Source organism: Lontra canadensis, unplaced genomic scaffold (assembly GCF_010015895.1).
Source record: "Lontra canadensis isolate GAN:19392208 unplaced genomic scaffold, GSC_riverotter_1.0 scaffold97, whole genome shotgun sequence".
Classification (NCBI taxonomy): Eukaryota; Metazoa; Chordata; class Mammalia; order Carnivora; family Mustelidae; genus Lontra; species Lontra canadensis.
The window spans coordinates 886,342-901,991 of NW_022631091.1; the positions used below are offsets into that span (position 1 = coordinate 886,342).

The window sequence follows — 15,650 nt, forward strand, 5'->3', positions numbered from 1 at the left end:
ACAGAGAAAGAATGAGTGGGGGTGGGGACAGAGGCAGAGGAAGAGGGAGAAGCAGACTCCCTGCTGAGCAAGGAGCCTAATTAGGGCCTCCATCCCCGGACCACAAGATTATGACCTGAGCCGAAGGCAGAGGCTTAACTGATTGACCACCCAGGGGCTCTTCTTCGGAGGTTTTTGTTACTGATTCAGTCTTCTTACTGGTAATTGGTCCATTCAGATTCTTCATGATTCAATCTTGTATAATTGAATTGTATGATTGAATTGTATGTTTTTTCTTCTTTTCTTCTAGGTTGTCCAAATCCAGGTGAATAATTGTTCATAGTAGTTTCATGATCTTTTGTGTTCCTGTGGTATCAGTTATATGGTCTCCTTTCATTTCTGATTTTATTTATTTCAGACCTTTCTTTCTTGGCAAGTCTAGTAAAGGTTTGCTAATTTTGTTTATCATAAAGGTTTGATGATTTTGTTTATCTTAAAAAAACCCCCAGCTTTAATTTTACTGTTGTTTTCTGTAATCTTTTTGGTCTCTATGTCATTTATTTATTTAAAGATTTATTTGACAGAGAAAGAGCAGGAGAGCACAAGCAGGGGGAGTGGCTGGGGGAGAGGGAGAAGCAGGATCCCCATTGAGCAGTTAGCCTGACAGAGGGCTTGATCCCAGTACCTTGGGATCATGACCCAAGCTGAAGGCAATCGCTTAACCAACTGAGCCACCCAGGGTCCCTTCTGTAGTATTTATTTATGCTCTGATCTTTGTTATTTCCTTCCCTCTACTCATGTTGGGCTTAGTTTGTTCTTAATTTTGTTGCTCCTTGATGTGTCAAGTTAGATTGTTTATTCGAGATTTTTATTGTTGTTTCTTGAGGTAGGCATTTCATTTCAGTTTGAAGAACTCCCTTTAACATTTTTTTTCTAAGGCCAGTCTAGTGGTCATGGACTTCATCAGCTTTTGTTTTTCTGGAAAACTCTCTCTCTCTTTCAGTCCTAAAAGACAACTTTGCTCTGTAGAGAATTCTTGGTTGGCAGTTTTTTTTTTTCTTTCAGTACTTTGAATATATCACCTTACTCCCTTCTGGCTGGCAAAGTTTCTGCTGAAAAATATGCTGACAGTCCTCTGGGAATTCCCTTGTACATAAAAAGTTGCCTTTTTCTTGCTGCTTTTAGGATTCTCTTCTTGTCTTTAACTTTTGACACTTTACAATGTGTCTTGATAGGGATCTCTTTAGATCTTATTTAGTACATTTTTAACTTCCTGCATGTGGATATCTGTTTCTTTCACCAGGTTAGGGAAGTTTTCAGCCATTATTGCTTTGAATAAGCTTTCTGACTTTCTCCCTTCTCCCAGTAGGACCCCTAAAATCTGGATATTGGTCTCCTTGATGATGTCCCATAAATTCTTCAGGCTATCTTCATTTTTTAAATTCTTTTTCTTTTTCTTTCTTTTCTTTCTTCTTTTTTTTTTAAGATTTTATTTATTTATTTGACAAAGAGAGAAAGCTCACAAGCAGGGGGAAAGGCAGAGGGAGAGAGAGAAACAGGCTTCCCACTGAGCAGGGAGTCTCATGTGGAGCTTGATTCTGGGACCCCAAGATCATGCCCTGAGCCAAAGGCAGATGCTTAACTGGCTGAACCACCCAGGTGCCCCTGAAATTCTTTTTCCTTTTTGCTGCTCTGGTTGGATGAGTTCCACTTGACTGTCTTTGAGCTAACTGATCCTTTCTTCTACTTCATCTAGCCTGCTGTTGAACCCCTCTAGTGTATTTCTCAGATCAGTTATTGTATTTTTCAGCTTTGTGACTTCTATTTGGTGTTCTTTATTTTCTCTCTCTCTGTTGGAATTCACAGTTTATTCATGCTTTGCTTTCCTGACATTGGAGCATCTTGATGACTGTTATTTTGAACTCTCTATTGGCTAAATCACTTATCTCTGTTTCACTAAGATTTGTTTCTGGAAATTTATCTTGTTCTTTTGTTTGGTACATATTCCTCCATTTCTTTATTTTCCTCGACTCTCTGTGTTGTTTTTTGTGCATTAGATAAAACAGCCACCTTTCTCAGTCTTAATAGAGTGGTCTTATGTAGGAGACAAGTCTTGTTAATTAACCCGGCCCTAGTTCCTAGCTGTCTCTCAAAACTTTGTGATTGTTCAAGCCTCCTTCTTTGTTCTTCATGGCTTCTCTCATAGTTGAGGGTGTGTCAAGACCTGTCAGGATGCCAAAGGGGAGGACTGCACTCAGCACCTAGATGCAGGCTAATTAGAAGTGGAACCTTTAGGCAGCAGTGGGAGAATATGCAGTTAAGCCCCTTCCAGGGAGAAACTGGGAGGTGGATGTTTCTGCTTGTTACCTCTGTGCTGAGCCTGATATAGAACCAGAGTGGTGGTGGTGCTCTTGCATCTGTTATGAACTGTTTCTTTGTTTGCCACAGTCTTGTGGGAATGGTGATCGCAAATCCCCTTGGCTGTTAAAGCCAGGTGATCAATCCAGGTGCCTGGACTTTAGGTAGAAGCTGTGAAAACTGGGGTGCCAGATACAAGGTACAAGCTCCTTCCAAGGAGATACTGGCCACTTCCTTCATTTATTGATAGGCAAAAGGGAGGTGGGAAAAGTATCTGCTGGCTTCCATTGTCTCTGGGGAAGATTGCAGTTAGCCCTATGCTGTCTGTTAAATTGGAAGCCTTGCTCTCAGATGGCAGCTTTTAAAGTATTTTGATAAACCCCTTTTAAGAAAGATGGGAGACAGTATTTTTTCCTGCTTCCTCTGTGCTGAGCCCTGAGGAGAGAGCTAGTTAAGAACTGCTTCTTTGTACATCATCAATCCTCAGTTTATTTCCTGAGATTAAGAGTCTCTTATGGTTTGTCTCTGTCTCTGGTTTCATCTCGTTTCATTTTTTCCCTCCCTTCCCCCATGATCTTCTGCCTTGTTTCTCAAATTCCTCATATCAGTGGGATCATATGATATGAGATCATATGATATATCATATTGTATAATAATTGTCTTTCTCTGATTGACTTCTTTTGCTTAGCATAATACCCTCTAGTTCTATCCACATAGTTGCAAAAGGCAATATTTCATTTTTGATGGCTATATAATATTCCATTTTGTGTGTGTGTGTGTGTGTGTGTGTGTGTGTGTGTGTACACACACCATATCTTCTTTATCCATTCATCTGTATGGACATCTAGACTCTTTTCATAGTCTGGCTATTGTGGACCTTGCTGCTATATGGGGTACACATGGCCCTTCTGATCACTACATTTATATCTTTGGGGTAAATTCCCAGTAGTGCAATTGCTGGGTCATAGTGTAGCTCTATTTTCAACTTTTTGAGGAACCTCCATACTGTTTTCCAGAGTGGCTGCACCAGCTTGCATTCCCACCAACAGTGTAGTAGGGTTCCCCTTTTTCCGCATCTTGCCAACATCTGTCATTTCCACACTTGTTGATTTTAGACATTCTGACTGGTGTGAGGTGGTATCACATTCTGGTTTTTGATATGTATTTCCCTGATGCCAAGTGATGTTGAGCATTTTTTCATGTGTCCGTTGGCCATCTGGATGTCTTCCTTGCAGAAATGTCTGTTCATGTTTTCTGCCCATTTCTTGATTGGATTATTTGTTCTTTGGATGTTGAGTTTGATAACTTCTTTGTAGATTTTGGATACTAGCCCTTTATCTGATATGTTACTTGCAAATATCTTCTCCCATTCTGTCCGTTGTCTTGTTTTTGCTGACTGTGCAAAAGCTTTTTATCTTGATGAAGTCCCAACAGTTCATTTTTGCTTTTGTTTCCCTTAACATGTCTAGCAAGAAGTTGCTCCAGCTGAGGTCAAAGAAGTTGCTGCCTGTGTTCTCCTCAAGGATTTTGATGGATTCCTGTCTCACATTGAGGTCTTTCATCCATTTTGAATCTATTTTTGTGTGTGGTGTAAGGAAATGGTCCAGTTTCATTCTTCTGCATGTGGCTGGCTTATACCCCTTAAACAAATAATACATTAAAAAAAGGGAATTGTTTCTTTGTTTGCTACAGTTCTGTGGGACTCGTGGATGGCAGTCTCTCTGGCTGTCAGAGCTAGGGATCAGAAAACCATCCCTTGGGTAAGTGCTACAGAAGTTGGGGAGCAGATTTGTGCGCAAGATCCTTCCAAGAGGACACTGGCAGCTTTTGGTGGATTAGAGGGAGAAGGTGAGAGAGGCATCCTCCTGTTTCCTTGGTCTTTGAGGATGATCACAGCCAATGCTTAGTGCCTGCTACATTAGAAGCCTGGCCTGGAGGCAGCAGCTTTGAAAGCATGCAGATAAATCTCCTTCATGGACAGACTGGAAGATGGGAGGCTTTGCCTGCTCCCTCTGTGCTGAGACCTATGAGGATAGATGTGGTAACTGCGGTGTGCCCCATAGGAATTGCTTCTATGTTTGCTAGAGTCCTGTGGGGGGGGGTGTCTCACAATCACAAACTTTGTTGGTTTTCAGGGCTAGGTGTTTGGCACCCAGTTTTAACAGTTGGGGTGCTAGATGTAGGGTCCAAACCCTTCACCCTTCTGGGAGAAGCTGGGCATTGGGGGTTCTGTCCTGATTGTATGGCACAGTGCCAGGAGTGGTGTTTATGGTAAGAGTGTGTCTCAACCTTTCCTACCCATTTTGATGTGGGTATTTTCTCATTCATCCAGTATGTAGGAATCACTCAGCTAATTTCTGGATCTCTTTCGGAGGGCACTGCCCCATGTGTAGCTGTAGGTTTGGTGCATCTGTGAGGGCAGGAAGCTCAGGAGCCTCCTATGTCACCATCTTGGATGACTCCTCTCCACCATTCTTGGAGATTGCTTCCCTGGCTTCATAGTGAGAAGGGAGGTTTGGGGATGAAGGAAAGAGTTGTCTTCTTTCAGAAAGCACTTAATGAGTACCTACTATGTCCTAGGCATCCTAGGCACTGGGGGTTATAAAGACAAAAGTGAGGAGACAGGGAAGCAATATTTCAGTGTAATGGATGTAGAACAGAAGCATATACAGGTGTCTGAGAGCTTCAAGGAGGTAGTGGGGGTGGGCAGATGGCTTCATGCAGGAAATGACATATGATCTGAGTCTTGAAGGTTGAGTAGGAGGTTGGCAGGTAGGGATGGGCACACTCCCTTTAGACACTATAGATTTATTACTCAGAGAGAGCAGCCACTGTCCCCAAACTACTTTAATCGGGTACTGCCACTGGAAATGATTTCCTTTGTGGCTTTGGACAATGCCATTAAAAATCCAGAAGTCTCAGTTTGCCTTCCCGTTGGATAGGGAGAGTAACATCTACTCCTTGAAACCACTGGGAAAATGAATCAATTTATGTGGTTTGCAAGAGCAAGTGTTTACTTATTAGAAAGCCTCCAGAGGGAATATATGAAAGGAAACAGAGCATGGAGAGGAGAGCAACCAGGCAGGAGCAAGGGGAAGCAAATGGGACTGGACTCTCATTAGCCTGGGATAGATTGATCTTCTGTCACGATTTCCCAAACTCCCAGCACTCTCAACCTAAAGCTTGTTCAATATTTTAAAACCAATTTAAAACCAATTTTTGAGTTTGCTTTTTTAAAAAAAAATATTGCATTAATCAAAAAATGCATTAAGTTTAGGGTCAAGCAGCCTAACTGTTGGAAAAAAGCTGATTGGGCCCCAGGAGACATGGACTAGCTTGGCTGCATAATGTAGTATCAAAGACCAGAAACTACTCAGCTTTTAAGGGTGAACAATGGAGAGTAGCCACAAATACTGAAAGGGAAATCCTTACAGGTGAGTTGAATTGAAAGGAAATGGGAAGAGGGTTCATGAGGGTATTTTGTTAGCATGAGCAAAATTCAGACATGAGGCTGCATCCAAAGCCTTCAGTTCCAAGGGATGGGGTTGCAATTAGCTTTGTACTGTTGGATGTGTAGTGTCCTCCTGTCAAAGATTTCATATCAGTGGAATTGCAGAGGTCCTCTGCCTGGAGATCACTGCCATTTGAGAGAAATACAAGGAACAGAAAACAAACCTGTCCTATTAAAATAAGAGTCCTTTCTCTTACTGAATGGACTGGGGTCTTTTAGTTTGATGAAGTAGTTCATGTGGTTCATCCCTTTCCATGTCTAAGAGTAGCTACGATTGAAATCAGGAGGCTTGGGGGACTTGGTAAATCAGATCATCAAGAATACACTGGTTAGGGGCACCTGGGTGGCTCAGTGGGTTGAGCCGCTGCCTTCGGCTTGGGTCATGATCCCATAATCCTGGGATCGAGCCCCGCATCAGGCTCTCTGCTCAGCGGGGAGCCTGCTTCCCTCTCTCTCTCTAGCTCTCTGCCTGCCTCTCTGACAACTTGTGATCTCTCTGTGTCAAATAAATAAATAAAAAGCTAAAAAAAAAAAAGAATACACTGGTTATTTTGCATTCTTTCCCCCTCTGGCCTGCCCCAGAAGGCTGACTCCCAAAGGCTGTGTCACTAGGACGCTTTCAGGTTGGCTTCTGGTTGGATGTGGAGACATAAGCAAGAGATCAGAAGGCGGAAGAGAGAAGTCAAGATGTCCATCTTCATTCCCTTCCTGCTTGGGGCCCACTTCTGGCGATGCTGGACCCTCTGTGGTTACACCTCCTGTCAAGAGGCCCCACCTCCACGGTTCCAACGCCCAGGGTTATTCTCTGTGTGACACCATTTCATTTTGTCCCTTAAGGCCTCGGCAGGTCATAGCTGCCGAAGCTGCCCTCGGATGCCCTCCACATCGTGTTGGGTTCTTGTGACTCTTCTTCACCACTGTACGTCATCCATGACCTTTTAGTTAAAATCTCTTCATGTGTGCATTGGAGTTGGATTCTGTTTCCTGTAGGAGCCTAATAAATCAGAGACATGGGGGGAAAAGGGCAGCAACACCCCCAACAAGTTGCCTTCTGTTCTCAGGCCACGGTGGACAGACTCCTCCAGTTCAGTTGGTCAGTTCGTCTTGTTTCAAATAAGAGGAGTATGAGGTTGGTCCAGCAGCTCGAGCGAGGCAGGAGGACTTATGACAGGGCTGCCTCTTCCTGAATTCTTCCCGGAGGCAACTCTGTCCTGAATTAACTATTCTTTTTCTGGATTCCTAGTATACTGATTGTATGGGCCTTGTGGCATCTAATAAAGTCATATAAAGTCTGTGAGAGCAGGTACTTCATCCCCAGAGCCTAGAACAAAGCCTAATGGATTATAGGTGTTTAACACATATTTGATGCATGAATAAAATAATGTCTTTTTCTTTATAGATGCAATGATCACTCAAAAGACATCTGTCAAATATCTGTGCACCAGACAAGATATTTGCCTCTGCATCCTTGTCCATGCAGCATTTTATGCTGGAATTTTTTTTTTTTTTTAATCATCCTTAACCCACTGTTCTTTTGACAGACTCTGATCAACCTTCTGTGACTTTTTTGGGGAAGGGTTATAAAAGCTATAGATTTCTTAAACTTTGTTTTAGCATATTACTCTTATTCTTTATTTTTTCTCTAAGTCTCCCCTATGACACCTTCATGTGACTCTGAAGAAAAACATATCTGCAGGGGCACCAGGGTGGCACAGTGTGTTAAATATCTGACATTTGGTGTTGGCTCAGGTCATGATCTCATGGTTGTGGGACTGAACCTGGTGTTTGGGTCTGCGCTCAGCAGGGCATCTGTTTGAGATTCTCTCTCTCTGCCTCTCTCTACCTCTCCCCTTGCTCGCTCTCTCTCTAAAATAAATAAACAAATCTTAAAAAAAAAATTCCTTATCTTCAGTTTTCCAGCAGAAAGTCTGGTGGTCGGGGCACCTGGGTGGCTCAGTGGGTTAAGCCTCTGCCTTTGGCTCAGGTCATGATCTCAGGGTCCTGGGATCGAGCCCTGCATTGGGATCCCTGCTCCCCAGGAAGCCTGTTCCCGCCCCCACCCCCTTCTGCCTGCCTCTCTGCCTACTTGGGATATCTCTCTCTCTCTCTCTGTCAAATAAATAAATACAATCTTTAAGAAAAAGAAAGTCTGGATTTGGATATATTTATATCCAAACATTTGGATACAAATGTTTGATTTATATATATTTATGTAGACAAATGTTTGTTTGCCAATTGGTGGTCTTTGCAGAAACAAGCCCCTGGATCCTGGTCACCTCTGCTTAAGGCCAGCTCTAACTTTCTTTCTCCTACTTTCCTGAGTTGAACAATAAGGTTTTAATAGCTTCAAAAAATTCTGGGGAGTTACCTCAATCTTTAACACCGAGGTTTGTTAGTTCTTTTTGAATGAATAAGGAAGGGGATTATCAGGTAGGTTAGGCACTTGGACAACTTCAAGGTTAAGGAATTTTCTCCTTCACCTTATGGCTACTGTTTTCAAATAGACATTAAGGTATCACTTCTTGGAAGCCTTTGCCCATGTTTGTGGTCCTAAGAGTGTATGGATGTAAGTTGCTAGACCAGCTTCATTTCTCGGTCTAGCCTAGCCCTTCTGGGATACAGTGGTCCTGAGGCAGGGGCATCTCGGGGTTAATGTTATTCCTGACATCAGCATGCAGTGAGCTTGTATTTGAATGCCACTGGGATAAAATAAAATCACCAGAAAGAGCATTTGCTGCCTCTGTTGCAGAAATGGCAATTCAAATCTGTCTCCCAATATTCTCATGGCCAACATCTTAGAAGCTGATGAGAAGACCTGAATTCACTAGTTATGTTTATTTGCTTATGTTAATATTAGTAAATAAGTCCACAGAGTATCTTAAAAAGATATACTTCTTTATACTCTGCTTTTAGAACACTCAGATATATTAAATTCTCTACTGTAAAATTAAAATGCTCTGAAATTTCTACGTCTATTTATGAGGCTCCTGTCAATAAAGTTAACTGAAAGATTTATCTGGGTAGACTGGATATTTAAAATCTTGTTAACATCTCTATCAGTGGAAAAATAATGAGCAAATTCATCAACTGTGCTGAAATTTTTACTCCTTTCCTCTAAGGTTTGGTTGATCATAATTAATAAATAAAAGAAAATGTATTTGCATTTCCCTAAGCCTGATGTAGTACATTGGAGAGTAAGGTGCAGTAAACAGCTCTTTACCTAAACAAGACTGAAATACAATTTAGCGTACTTGATGATATTGCTAAAGAACGGTAATATCCTCGCATTATGTAATACTTCTAGGCACATCATTCATGGAGGAGGTTTCACCAATGATTTTACACAAGGCACTTTTGAAAAAAACTATAAATGTGGGGTTAAAATTGATTGACCTGATTCAGAAATTGTTACATTGTTTTCTCTCTCCTCTAAAGACTCCTCTGCTCATGCTATGTTCCTTTTACCTATTCCATATACCCCTGGGGAAAGCATGGGCATAACCCAGTGGCCATCTACAGCCCTACCCTGAGGAGGTGGGTCATTCTGGGAGGATCGTTGGGGTGGGACAGCCAGTGCCCCATTCCCTGGGGCTGTAGGCTACTAGGCTAATTTTGTTTTTTGTTTGTTTGTTTTGTTTTTGATTTTTTTGTTTTTTAGATTGGAACCCTTTGACCTTCAGGAAACAGCTCTTGTCTCGCACCCACATCCCGAGCCCTGTTTTGTGGAGGAGGGGGCACCCTACCTGAGTAACTGCTCCTGAGGCTTCAAAGAGGGTGCCGCATTCACCTTCATGGTACGCCTCCTTACAGTCCCGGCAGAAGACGAACTGCGGAAGAACACACACGCGTCAAGGATGGGTCTGCCGGATGCCCCTGGACCTCACATGTTTTTCCTTCTCCAAGCTCACTACAGCCATTCCTCTGACTTGTGTGACATTTTTCTGTGCCAAAGGACTTTTTGCAAAGAGAAACGAAGTTATATTTCAATGACATTGTTCGCTCTTTACTAAACAATGTTCCAAGCCCTACAGCAGGGTTCCAAAGATGGCTGAGTCATATTTCCTATCTTTATGATGTTTCCAGTCTGGCAGGAGAGACAGTCGTAGAGTGTTACTGGTGTTAGGATATGAGGAAAACAATGTTATTCAAGGATTTCACATCCTAGATCTGTTTACACACACAGAGGATTTATAAGTTCGTGTTAATAGACTTAGTTTTTCATGGAAAGCCTATTACAGGAAGCAGAAATCAATCGTGTCCCTTGCGCATTCATATGGTGAAGTCTTGACCCCCAGTACCTCAGGATGGGAGTGCATTTGGAAATAGGGTCTTTGATGAGGTAAGTACGGTAAAATGAAGTCATGAGAGTCGGCCCTGATCCTACGTGGCCAGTGTCTTTATGAGAGGAGATGGACTGAGAGATGACCATGTGGAGACACATCGAGAAGGTGGCCATCTGCAAGTCAGGAGGGAGACCTCAGGGGAAACCAGCCCTGCTGACACCTTGCTTCTCGGCTTTTAGCTTGCAGGACTATGAGAAAATAATTGTTGTTGGAGCCCCCCAGTCCATGGTACTTTGTAATGGTGGCCAGGGGTAGCTGCTACGTGGCCTGGAGTGGGTCTGCTCAGCTGGGGATGATGCCCCTGTCAAAATTCACACACCACAGAATGGGAGAGACCTGGGGAGCAACTCACTGCTCTCCACCCTCCATCTTCAGGGAAGAAAGCTCAGAAGTGACTGCTGGAAAAGGAAGCTCTCCTCCCACCGTTGGGAACCTGGAGGCCCCTCTAGGCTGACTCCGTCACCACCAGCCATGCTCCAGAGGGTGTGGCTAAGGGTGTGTGCCCTTCAGCGGACCCAGGGGATTGAAGTCATCATTCTGTCCCTGCCCTCTGACACCCCTCAGGAGAGGCGAGTTCTAGATCTCTTCTGCTTAAATATGGACGTGTTCACTACCTGGCCAACAGCACATGGTGGAGGTGATGGTAGGCCACGATCTGGACCCAGGCTTGAGGAAACGGGCAGCTTCCTTTCTGGCCAGTGGCTCCTGAGGGGCTGGTGTACAGGGAACCCAAGCCGCGGGCCACGAGGCCTGGCTATGCCACCAGCAGGCAGCCGGCACCAACATGGCAGCCCAGCATCTGAGCCATATTTCCAGGGGACCTTCCAGCCCCTGGATGAGTTGCCCCAGATGACTCCAGGTGGAAGAGAGATAAACTCAGCTTTACAGGAGCTTGCCACAATTACAGCCTTGTTGGGAAAAAAGAAAATAAAGCAAAACAAGAACAAGACTATTGTTTAAAATTACTAAGTTTTGGGGTGTTTTTTACACAGCCATCAGTAATGGATAGAGTAATGGCAGCGAGAATCCGGAAGATGCAAAAAAGTTGCAGAGGCTTGAGGTTCTCAAATGAATATTCTCCAGCACGAGCCAGGAAGTTAGTGCAGTTTTGCTTCAGATAAGACTGTTTGGAACTGATAAATACAACCCCAGACAAACAGGGTCCAGAAAACTCCAGCTTTATCCCCCAACACATCACCACCCTTCCTTGCCTCCGAGAGAACAGCCCATCCCAGGTGGTTTTCCTTCATGCTGTCTTCACCCTAGAAGCAGGTCTCCCTCCTTCCCCATGTCCAGTTTCTTGTTTCAACAGCTCGTCTGAAAATCGTCTTAATCTCTGAGCAGACTGAACAAGACAGGCAGGTGTTTGATACGGAAAAGGCCTCTGTTGGTAGGAGGCCATCTGCCTTCTAAGTAGTCGTTATTTTCAGAGTGCTGTAGCTTATTTCTTCTCACAGCAAAGAGACTGGCCCCCATTTTGTGGGATTTACACTTTATTTAAAGATTCAGGTTGGTGGGAGACGGGCGTGCGTCAGGTTGTCTTTACACAATCCGCCAACGCCGCCGGGTTTTAATTTCTGGCACTTTTTATTTTCCCTGAGCCAAAGGCTAATCCAGTGAACAGCGAATGAAGTGGGTCTTAGGGCTTCCTCTTAAAATGAAAAACAATTAAAAAAAATTAATGTGTCCGCTTATCTTTGTGTTTGCCCCAGAGCCATCGGTCAGCTCTCACGCACCGTGTTCGGAAAAACGCAGCCTGGAGAGTCGCGGAGAGGCGCTCACTGGGTGACTTCAGCCTAGCGCCTTCCTCAGAAGCGAGTCTGACCTCTCGGCATGACAGGGAAAACGCTTCACATCTTATTAGCTAGTGGAGATATAAAATCAGTTTCATGGTAGAGGAACACCCTGGAGGTTGATCAGTTTGTCAGAATAAATAGGCCTTTCCTGACACAAAGACATTAAATCCCTTTCACGCTGGTCTACGAGGAATGGACTAAAAACATAACAGAAAAGGAAGAGCGCACGAAGACGGAAGGCCTCCCCGTGTCAGCATGGCAAGAGGCACGCGGAAGCTGGGCGAATCCTCTGGTGGTTGTTTCACATGCGTGTACTTGTTCATCTGCTTCCATTCCGACTCTGACTTCAATGTGGAGCTATCACGCTGTGGGCTTCCTGCTTAAACAATTTGCATCTTTCTCAAACAAAATGGGGAAATATCTAGAAGGTCTGATCTTGAAAATGTTCAGGTTTGGTTTTGTTTTGTTTTTAGAGTGGGGGAGAGACAGAGGGAGAGAGAGAAAGAATTGAAGCAGGGTCCTTGCCCAGTGCGTGAGCCCCCTGCAGGGCTCGATCTCACGACCCAGAGATCACGACCTGAGCCAAAATCAAGTGTCGGACGCTTCACCAACTGAGCCACCCAGGTTCCCTGAAAATGTGCAGGTTTTTAATTATGTTATTCAGAATTCAACCAGGTGCTTGTACAAATGCTTAGGCTCTTCAGTTCCCAAACTGTGTGCCGAGGCACTCCGGGGTGCCACAAGAAGCTCATGAGGGTGTAATGGGATATTTTAAAGTTCTGAGGAAGACACTGTTGACATTACCTGTTGGACACTGTGAATGACAAACTCAAGGCGGTTCGTGGTGTTACTGTGGATTGTGTTCCCCTTCTGATGACCTATCCTTGCAGAGCCGGGTTTTTGGTTACTGTGAGAGGAAAACAACTACCATGGGAGCATCTGGGTGCAGCAGGAGATGTAGTTATTTAAGAATGAAATAAAAATATTTTTTCTATTCAATTTATGTCAACTATCTTTTCAAATGACTATAACGTTGCTAAGACATTAATTCTTATTTACAGTACTTGGACTTAAGTATTCAATAAACAAAACTGTTTGGACTTAAGTATTTGGTGAACAAAACTACATTTCCTTTGGCTTAGGAGCACCAGGAAACACTTACTGAGTCGCTGGGGCAGGGAAGACAGAGGAAGGTTGGGGAACTCTGGCTTAGACATACACAAAACTCCTTGAGGTAACGTTTTGGGCCAGTTTTCAAACACTGCCAATGGCACAGATATTTCTAGAGAAAGAGCTTGAGAAGACAGATCCAGCTCCCACATTTTCACACTCAGTGTGCTGACATTGCCTGTCTCCCATGGGCACGTGGATCTTGTTCTAACTAATAACGCAAAAGGCTGAAATTTACCTGGGATTTGCTATGAACTAACTGTGGTCTCACATTTGCTAAAGATATCTTACAAGTAAATGCTAATTGAATGGAAGGGACTACCAAACAGTTATGCAGTGTACTTTTCCCAGATTGTTTTCTCTTGAGATAGATCTGATAAATGCCACCAATTTCTATAGTTAAAAAAAAAATTAAAAGACTTTTAAGGGGCACCTGGGTGGTTCAGTCAGTTAAGCATCCGCCTCTGTTTCAGGTTATGATCTTAGTGTCCTGGGATCCAGCCCCGTGTTGGGTTCCCTGCTCAGTGGGGAGTCTGTTTCTCCCTCTACCTCTCCCCCACGGCTTGTGCTCTCTCTCTTTCTCTCTCTCAAATAAATAAATAAATAAATAAAATCTTCCCCAAAAAGGCTTTTAAAAATTATAAACATAATACATACTTATAATGTTGGCTCTCTAAACTCTATCCCTTATTAGATTTGACAAGAAAGCAATATATGTGGACTCTATTATCTTAGCTCCTAGATGTTGACTTTCCGTGTCAACTTGGCTAGACCACAATTCCCAGTTATTCGATCAAGCGCTAACCTGGGTGTTTCTGTGAAGGTATTTTGTAGGACTATAACATCTATACTCATTTTGCTTTAAGGATGAGAGATGATCCTAGATAATCTGGGTGTGCCTGATTCAATCTGCTGAAAGGTTTTAAGAGCAGAACTGAGGTTTTCCCCAGAAGGAGAGGGTCTGTCTGGGGACAACAGCTTCTGGCTTGTCAGCCTGCCCTTCTTGAAGACCTGCTTGTGAAGTCAGGGCCAGATATATGGATATGCTGATATATAGATAGATTTATTCATGTATCTATGGATCTATGGGGACAGCTGAGCATATTTTTATATCTATATCCACCTCCCACTGCTTCTGCCTCTCTTTTGGCTGGCCGACATAGCTCAGCTGCTATAGAAAAAATTTTACTAGGTCATTTAATTCTTTTGCAAATGGACTGACTTAAAAAAACAAGTACTTGCATTTTCTATGTTATTTGCAAAATGGTAGTTTGAATCTCTTTCTGTGCGTGTCTTCCATCCCAAGTACCACAGGACAACTGCTCTTAGAAGTCAACACAGTAAAGGAAACGGTCAACAAAACAAAGAGGCAACCTACAGAATGGAAGAAGATATTTGCAAATGACACCACAGACAAAGGGCTGATATCCAAGATCTATAAAGAACTCTTCAAACTCAACACTCAAAAAATAGATAATCACATCAAAAAATGGGCAGAAGACATGAACAGACACTTCTCCAAAGAAGACATACAAATGGCTAATAGACACATGATAAAATGTTCATCATCATGAGCCATCAGGGAGTTTCAAATCAAAACCACATTGAGATACCACCTTATACCAGTTAGAATGGCCAAAATTTTTTTTAAAAAGATTTTATTTATTTATTTGACAGACAGAGGTCACAAGTAGGCAGAGAAGCAGGCAGAGGGAGAGAGGAAGAAGCAGGCTCCCCGTGGAGCAGAGAGCCTAATGTGGGGCTCGATCCCAGGATCCTGGGATCATCACCTGAGCCGAAGGCAGAGGCTTAACCACTGAGCCACCCAGGTGCCCCATAGAATGGCCAAAATGAACAGGACAGTAAACGACGTGTGTTGGAGAGGATGTGGAGAAAGGGGAATCCTCTTCACACTGTTGGTGGGAATCCAAGTTTGTGCAGCCACTTTGGAAAACAGTGTGGAGATTCCTCAAAAAATTAAAAATAGCGCTACTCTATGACCTGGCAAAATACCCAGTACTACTGGTATTTATCCCAAAGATATTGATGTAGTGAAAAGAAGGGCCATCTGTATCCCAATGTTCATAGCAGCAATGGCCACAGTCGCCAAACTGTGGAAAGAGCCAAGCTGTGCTTCAACAGATGAATGGAAAAAGAAGATATGGTGCATATACACTATGGAGTATGATGCCTCCTTCAGAAAGGATGAATACCCAACTTTTATATCAACATGGATGGGACTGGAGGAGATTATGCTGAGTGAAATAAGTCAAGCAGAGAGTGTCAATTATCATATGGTTTCACGTATTTGTGGAGCATAAGGAATAACATGGAGGACATTGGGTGAAGGAGAGAAGTGAGCTGGGGGGAAATCAGAGGGGTGATGAACCATGAGAGACTGTGGACTCTGAGAAAAACTGAGGGTTTTGTAGGGGAGGAGGGTCGGGGGTTAGGAGAGCCTGGTGGTGGGCATTAAGGAGGGCACATATGGCA

At 43.4% G+C, this 15,650-nt stretch overlaps 1 protein-coding gene across 1 annotated transcript in view; it reads right to left on the minus strand.

Annotated features, from left to right (window-relative positions):
* The window catches only part of PRKN (parkin RBR E3 ubiquitin protein ligase), a 1,289,523-nt gene that overhangs the window by 22,913 nt on the left and 1,250,960 nt on the right, over nt 1–15,650 (minus strand). The window contains exon 10 of the mRNA XM_032837250.1: nt 9,592–9,675. Coding sequence (XP_032693141.1) covers nt 9,592–9,675 — 84 coding nt within the window. The remainder of the gene's footprint in view (nt 1–9,591; nt 9,676–15,650) is intronic.